The following is a 6,580-nucleotide window of genomic DNA, read 5'->3' on the forward strand; positions in this document are numbered from 1 at the left end:
TCATTCTTAGTGCAGCTGGGAAGAATTTTAGTCTGGGAATGTAAGGCTGATGTTGGATTTAATTAGGAAAGTTCAATAAAGCCCTTAACCTCGTGTTAAGCACAGTATTTATGCCCCCAAAATGCTCAGCATTATTATAAAAGATAGTTTTTGGAATATTCTGTTCTGGGTTTTTTCTGGCATCAAGTGGGTTTCAATGGCCACCAATTTCTAGAGTGTATCTGAGTTTACAGCTGAGGGTCAATGGGACCCAACAGGTTCACAGGAGGATTGCGACAATGCTCCAACAACACCCACTCAGCACTGGAGTCTCATATTACTTTCAGGCAGAAAGAACTTTCACTGGTTTGTAGGGGCTCATCTTCTATTCCAGCCACAGTGAATTATTATGGTTTGGCTCTGCCCTGGTGTAGAAATGATCCCTCCATGCTTATCAAGATGTAAATTCATAGGAGTGAGGATGAATCTCTGTCCTTAGTAGAGATGTTAAAACTAATCCTACATAGTAAAAGTCTAATATGCAAATTGTTTGACTGGGAGTTCGACCAGGAGTTCGACTGCTCACTATGATGTGCACTGACCACCAGGGGGAGGCATGGAACATGGCAGGTGTCGGTGACACAATGCTGGCAGTGGGTGGCAGTGAAGGTGCTGCCGGACAGATGGGTCCCAACGAGAGCAGGAATGCGGTGGGATGGAGCAGGTTAGCGGGTGGCACCTGGTCAAGGCAGGTACGATCAATCACCCCGTAGATGGTGACCAGCGGCAGCGGTGGGGGGCTGGTCAGCAGTTGGGGGCAGGGTCACTGCCCGGCTCCCAGGCGCTGAGGGAGCTAGGTGGGGGGCCTGGCCCCGATCCATCGACCCACAGGCAGGATGATGGAACAGGAGAGGGGGTGGCATCAGGCCACGGCAGGGTGCCATGTGTGACTGCAGGGCTGTGATGCTGGGGCCCGATCCCTGCAGGCCACCCTGAGGGATCCTACCCATGCACAAATTCATGCACCAGGCCTCTAGTGTTTGAATAAAACAATGAATCCCCTCTTGCCTCTGTGTGATGATGTCTGCTTACTACTTTGGGGTTCAATGTTTTCCTGGAGCCAGACTAGAATGGAGGGAAGTTATATACATTCACAGACATGAGAAATTAATATGAACATATTTAAAAATGGTTTTCCCAGAGAATGACAGTATGAGATGTGATGGTTCTGGTAGTTCTTTCTAGGTTCCTGAGATTCCCACACCTTCGTCATCCCCAGCAGACAGAAGAGCAGCATGAGGCCTGAGAACCAGAGCAGCGTGTCCCAGTTCCTCCTCCTGGGGCTCCCCATCCCGCCAGGGCAGCAGGGCGTGTTCTTCACCCTGTTCCTGGGCATGTACCTGACCACGGTGCTGGGCAACCTGCTCATCATCTTGCTCATCAGGCTGGACTCTCGCCTGCACACGCCCATGTACTTCTTCCTCAGCCACTTGGCCTTCTCTGACATTTCTCTTTCCTCTGTCACTGTGCCTAAGATGCTCATGAACATGCAGACTCATCAACAATCCATCTCCTATGTGGGATGCATTACTCAGTTGTATTTTTTCATACTTTTTGCTGGTATTGACAATTTTCTTCTGGCTGTGATGGCATATGACAGGTACGTGGCCATCTGTCATCCTCTGCACTACACCACCATCATGAGGGAGGGGCTGTGTGTGCTGCTGGTGATGGGCTCTTGGATTACTGCCTGTGGCAATTCCATGTTGAACACCCTCCTCTTGGGTCGACTGTCCTTCTCTGCCAACAATACAATCCCCCACTTCTATTGTGATCTTGCTGCACTCCTGAAGCTGAGCTGCTCTGATGTCTCCCTCAATAAGCTGATGATTTTCACCGAGGCAGGAATGCTTTTCTTTTTGTGTTTTGGTATTATTTTGGGTTCCTATATCCGTATAGGGACTATCGTGCTGAGGGTGCCCTCCACTAAGAGACTCGTTAAAACCTTTTCTACCTGTGGCTCCCATCTCACTGTGGTGTTTTTATATTACGGTACATCTGCAGGTGTTTACTTTTCCTCCTCATCATGGGATTCCAAAGACATAATTGCTTCAGTCATGTATACGGTAGTTACCCCTATGCTGAACCCCTTCATCTACAGCCTGAGGAACAGAGATATAAAACAGGCCTTAGAGATGTGTGTCAATAGAGTTAAGTTCTTTAAGCAGCAATCACTAAATCCTCCTGTTGCAGTCAGGAGCATAGGGAGATAGATCTCCTAAAATTATGTATAGTCGACACCTCCATATAACTTTCCTAGAAAATGAATTCTTTTGTCCGGTATAAGCATTGTTATATGTGCACTAGCTCATGTTTGCTTCTTGCGTTAATAATTTTTTTTATTCCCAATTGATAATTTTTGCTTGTTCAACATCTCTTATAGGATAATGCAAAATCCTATGCAAAACAAGTTACACAATCATAATTGTGGGTTTGTCTCTTTCTGCTTTGAGATATGTTATTTTTTTGCTTATGCATTTCTAACATTTTTATTACTAATCATGTCTTGAAAGCAGTAAGAGGTTCCACGACACCAGATAAACCAGTTCTGAGATTTTTCCCAAGATAAATTTTAACAGCTCTAGTTTCTTCAGAGTTTATCAAAATATAAAAGAAAAAAGTAGAGGTTGTTGTTTTTTATGTCAATCTGACCCTTTCAGGCTGAGGGAGTGAAAGCACATGTGGTTGGGGGCTCTGAGGAGCTAGGCTCTAAGATGACTGGTCACCTGTCTGCATTCCTACTGGTGATTCCCAGACAACCTGGAGCAAGCGAGTGTGTGTAGGGACCATGGGGGGTCTCCTGTTCTGGCCAGAGTGGTCCCACCAAAGCACCTATGCTGACCCACACTGACTGAAGGGAAGACTAGGGTCCCTCCAAGGGGTCTGAGTGGTGGCCGCACTCCCCAGCCCACCCCCATAGGCAGTGGTGTAAGCACAGGTACAAGCACGAATGCTATGGGATGCAGATGACCCAGCGAGACAAAGGCAATCAGGGACCGTAAGTGACCATGTATTGTGGCTGGTTCTGCCCAATGCACACTCCAGATGGGAGACAGCCCACAGGCAGACTGGACTCAAGCCATTACTGCAGAACCTACACTAGGCACATTTCTCCCTTCTCTGTGTTAAAGTGTCTCCTTACCTTGTATTTATATTATTAAAAATGTACTGAGTTTGTGTTAAAAACCAACCACCAAAATGGATCTCAACACAGATTTAAAGCCCAGAGGAGGAGCGTTGAGGTGATCTCACAGCAACTCCTAGAGGCCCCGCCCCGGGTGCCTAAAATCCCTTCTCAGTACTAAACAGTGGGCTGATTCTGTTATTTTTATTTTATTTATTTTTACAATAAGGAAAGCTGAGTAATATTGCATAGGAGTACCAGAAACTGCCTCATTGGAAATAAGTACTATTTATATTAAATAAAAACCCAGCTGCAGGCTGCGTCTGTACATGTAGAGCATGATGAAGCACACTGGGACCGACCATGGAGACAGCTTCCGGCACTCACACCAGAGGGGCACATCTGCCACCTGAGAGGAAAGCAAGGGTGAAGGAGGAAGTGAGAGGGAAGGGAGGAGTTTGGCTCACTTCTGGTTCTGGAGCTGATTGGACAGCCAGTCCAGTCCCTCATAGATCCCGCCCCCCCTGGTGGCACAGGTAGCCTCAATGGACCAGTTCATGTGGCACAGAGAGTGGAGGCCCAGATTGTATGTGATCTCAGCTGCGTTCATGGCATTGGTGAGGTCCTGCTTGTTTGTGAACATGAGCAGGACAGCATCCCTGAGCTCATCCTCTGCCAGCATCCGCATAAGCTCCCTTCGAGCCTCATTCATACGCTCTCGGTCATTGCTGTCAACCACAAAGATGAGACCTTGTGTGTTCTGGAGGTAGTGGTGCCACAGAGGCCGAATCTTGCCCTGGCCACCCAAGTTCCACCCAGTGAAGCTGATGTTCTTAACTCCACAGTCTCCATGTTGAAACCTGTGGTGGGGATGGTGGTCACGATCTCACCCAGCTTCAGTTTGTAGAGGATGGTGGTCTTCCCCGCAGTGTCCAAGCCCACATTTCTTTTTTGCCAAAAAGGCCCTTGAAGAGGTTCACAAAGATATTCCTCATGCTGTAGACTGGAGGGAGAGACACTGGCCAGGGAAACCCTCGGCAGCCACATTGTTAATATTTTTATGTTATAAAACACTCACATATTTAGCATCATGATCTGTGTCTGGTGATCTTTCTTTCTTTTTTTTTGAACTGATTTTTTTTTTTTTTATGCTGGCTTTTGTTGGCTTCTGGCTACTTATGTTGGCCGACTACAATCAGCCATGCTAAGGATAATTTCACTATAAAAATTGGTATGTGCTACAAAGCAAGGCTGTTAGAAAAAGAGACTTTTTAGGAATGCATTTAAGAGCACACTACTAGTTTTTTAATTAGGAAGAGTTTGTTGTAATGGGTCCCTACCTTAACACCACATCTACTTCTGATATTAATATAAATACTTTATATTGCAATTAGAGGCCCGGTGCATGAAATTCTTGCATGGGTAAGGTCCCTAGGCCTGGCCAGCAATCAGGGCCAATTGGGGCCTTCCGGCTGCCGGCTTGGGCCTTCCTTCATTTCACACCACCTCCTAGTGGACAGCGCACATCATAGAGCGATTTAACTCCCGGACACCTGGTTGAATTCCCGAGGGGACACTTTGCATATAGGTACATATATGGATATAGATAAGATATAGATAGAGATATAGATACTAGTATAGTATAGTATAGTATAGTATAGTATAGTATAGTATAGTATAGTCAAGATGCAGCTTTCTGTGGTTGGTGTTTAAATGGTATTTCTACATCAGAGGGAGACAAGATGGCGACCGGTATAAGGTAGGGAGGGAGAGTGTGTGAGAGAGTAAGGGAGCAATAGAGGTATGTGTGGATGTGTGTGTGTGTGTGTGTGTGTGTGTGTGTGTGTGTGTGTAAAATAGTTAGATCCTGCAGGTCTTCCAAGGGGCTGCCAAACCAGGCAGTCTTAGACAGCATAACCCCGCTGCCGCCGCTAACACTCCAGGGAGGACACCGGAGGCACAGGGATCACACCATCTTGAAGAACAGAACTGATTGAAACTAGGATCCTAGCCTTGCCACCACCCAGTCTGGTCTTGGTAGCAAACTGGGACCCTACAGCCGCTTTGGAAGAAGACCTGCGACCACAGTTGCAGACCCAGGGACTCCAAGACTCCAGGCACCTGGCCGCAGATATCTGTGAGTCACAAAGCCAATCCCCCTCCCCCACCACACCTGTGGCAAGTCATAGGATCTGCCAGACCCTGGCCGCACAATAGGGCTTTTTGCACACACACAGCAGCTACAGCTTGACCTGACTTTGAGCCTTGGTGTCGGACATGGGAAGTTTGTTTCCCGCGACCAGGCTCCTCGCCCAGGCAGGGAGACTGTGCTGAATTTGACCCTAAGTGGGCATCTTTGGGGAGATTATTTTCTGTGACCTGATCCCACGCCCACGCAGGGCAGGGAGACAGCGCTGAATGTGAGCCTGCACTTGCAAACTCGGGGAATTTGTTTCCCGCAACTAGGCACCGTGCCCAGGCAAGGAGGCTGAGCTGAATTTGAGCCTAGCTCCACATCCTTAGGGAGTTTGTTTTCTGCTACCAGATCCCGAGCCCACACAGGGCAGGAGACAGCACTGAATTTGAGCCTGGACTTGTGAACTCGGGGAATTTGTTTCACGCGACTATGCTCCGCGCCCAGGCAGGGAGGCTGAGCTGAATTTGAGCATAGGTGCACGACCTTGGGGAGATTGTTTTCTGCGACCAGATCCTGTGCCCACGCAGGGAGACAGTGCTGAATTTGAGCCTGGGGTGCAGACCCGGTGAGTTTGTTTCCCATGACCAGACCTTGCACCCTAGCAGGGAGGCTGCGCTGAATTTGAACCTGGACATGCGAATTCGGGGAGTTTGTTTCCCTCACCCAGGCTCCGCGCCAAGGCAGGAAGGCTGTGCTGAATTTGAGCCTAGGTACACGACCTTGGGGAGATTGTTTTCTGTGACCAAATTCCGTGCCCATGCAGGGAGACAGCACTTAATTTAGGACTGGGGACGCGAACCCAGAGAGTTTGTTTCCCATGACCAGACCCTGCACCCAAGCAGGGAGACTGCACTGAATTTGAACCTGAAAGTGCGAACCCGGGGAGTTTGTTCCCCACGACCAGACCCCGTGCCCACACAGGAGGGAAGCACTGAATTTGAGCCTGGGTGCATGGACATGGGGAGTTTGTTTTCCACAGTGCACACCCGTGTGACCAGACCCCACACCTACACTAAGCAGCAGTGCTACCTGACTTTGATTCAGGGTAAGCGCACACAGAAGGCTGTTTACTGCAGGGCAGAAGTGGACCTCCTGCCAACACAGTGTGACTGTCCAACCCAATCTCCAAAGCAGCTTGGGGACCCTCAATCTCCATGCAAGAGGCAGCAATGAGCACCAGTGACTAGACTCTGTTCTTCATTGCGTGCGCCTGGGACCCT

The 6,580-nt window shown here is 48.6% G+C and overlaps 1 protein-coding gene and 1 pseudogene across 2 annotated transcripts; one reads left to right on the forward strand and one right to left on the reverse strand.

The window, feature by feature from the left end:
• Positions 1 to 1,274: 1,274 nt before the first annotated feature.
• LOC307111277 (olfactory receptor 1J4-like) lies at positions 1,275 to 2,252 on the forward strand (the record flags this gene model as incomplete). Its single annotated transcript, XM_079791064.1, has 1 exon — positions 1,275 to 2,252. The coding sequence occupies one exon, from the start codon at positions 1,275 to 1,277 to the stop codon at positions 2,250 to 2,252; it is 978 nt and encodes a 325-aa protein (XP_079647190.1).
• A 1,312-nt stretch (positions 2,253 to 3,564) lies between these two features.
• Positions 3,565 to 4,158, reverse strand: LOC307111299 (ADP-ribosylation factor 1-like; annotated as a pseudogene). Its single transcript has one exon. The product of its transcript is annotated as an ADP-ribosylation factor 1-like (transcript).
• Positions 4,159 to 6,580: the final 2,422 nt, after the last annotated feature.

Source organism: Cnephaeus nilssonii, assembly GCF_951640355.1.
Source record: "Cnephaeus nilssonii genome assembly, chromosome: 14".
In the NCBI taxonomy this organism is placed as follows: Eukaryota; Metazoa; Chordata; class Mammalia; order Chiroptera; family Vespertilionidae; genus Cnephaeus; species Cnephaeus nilssonii.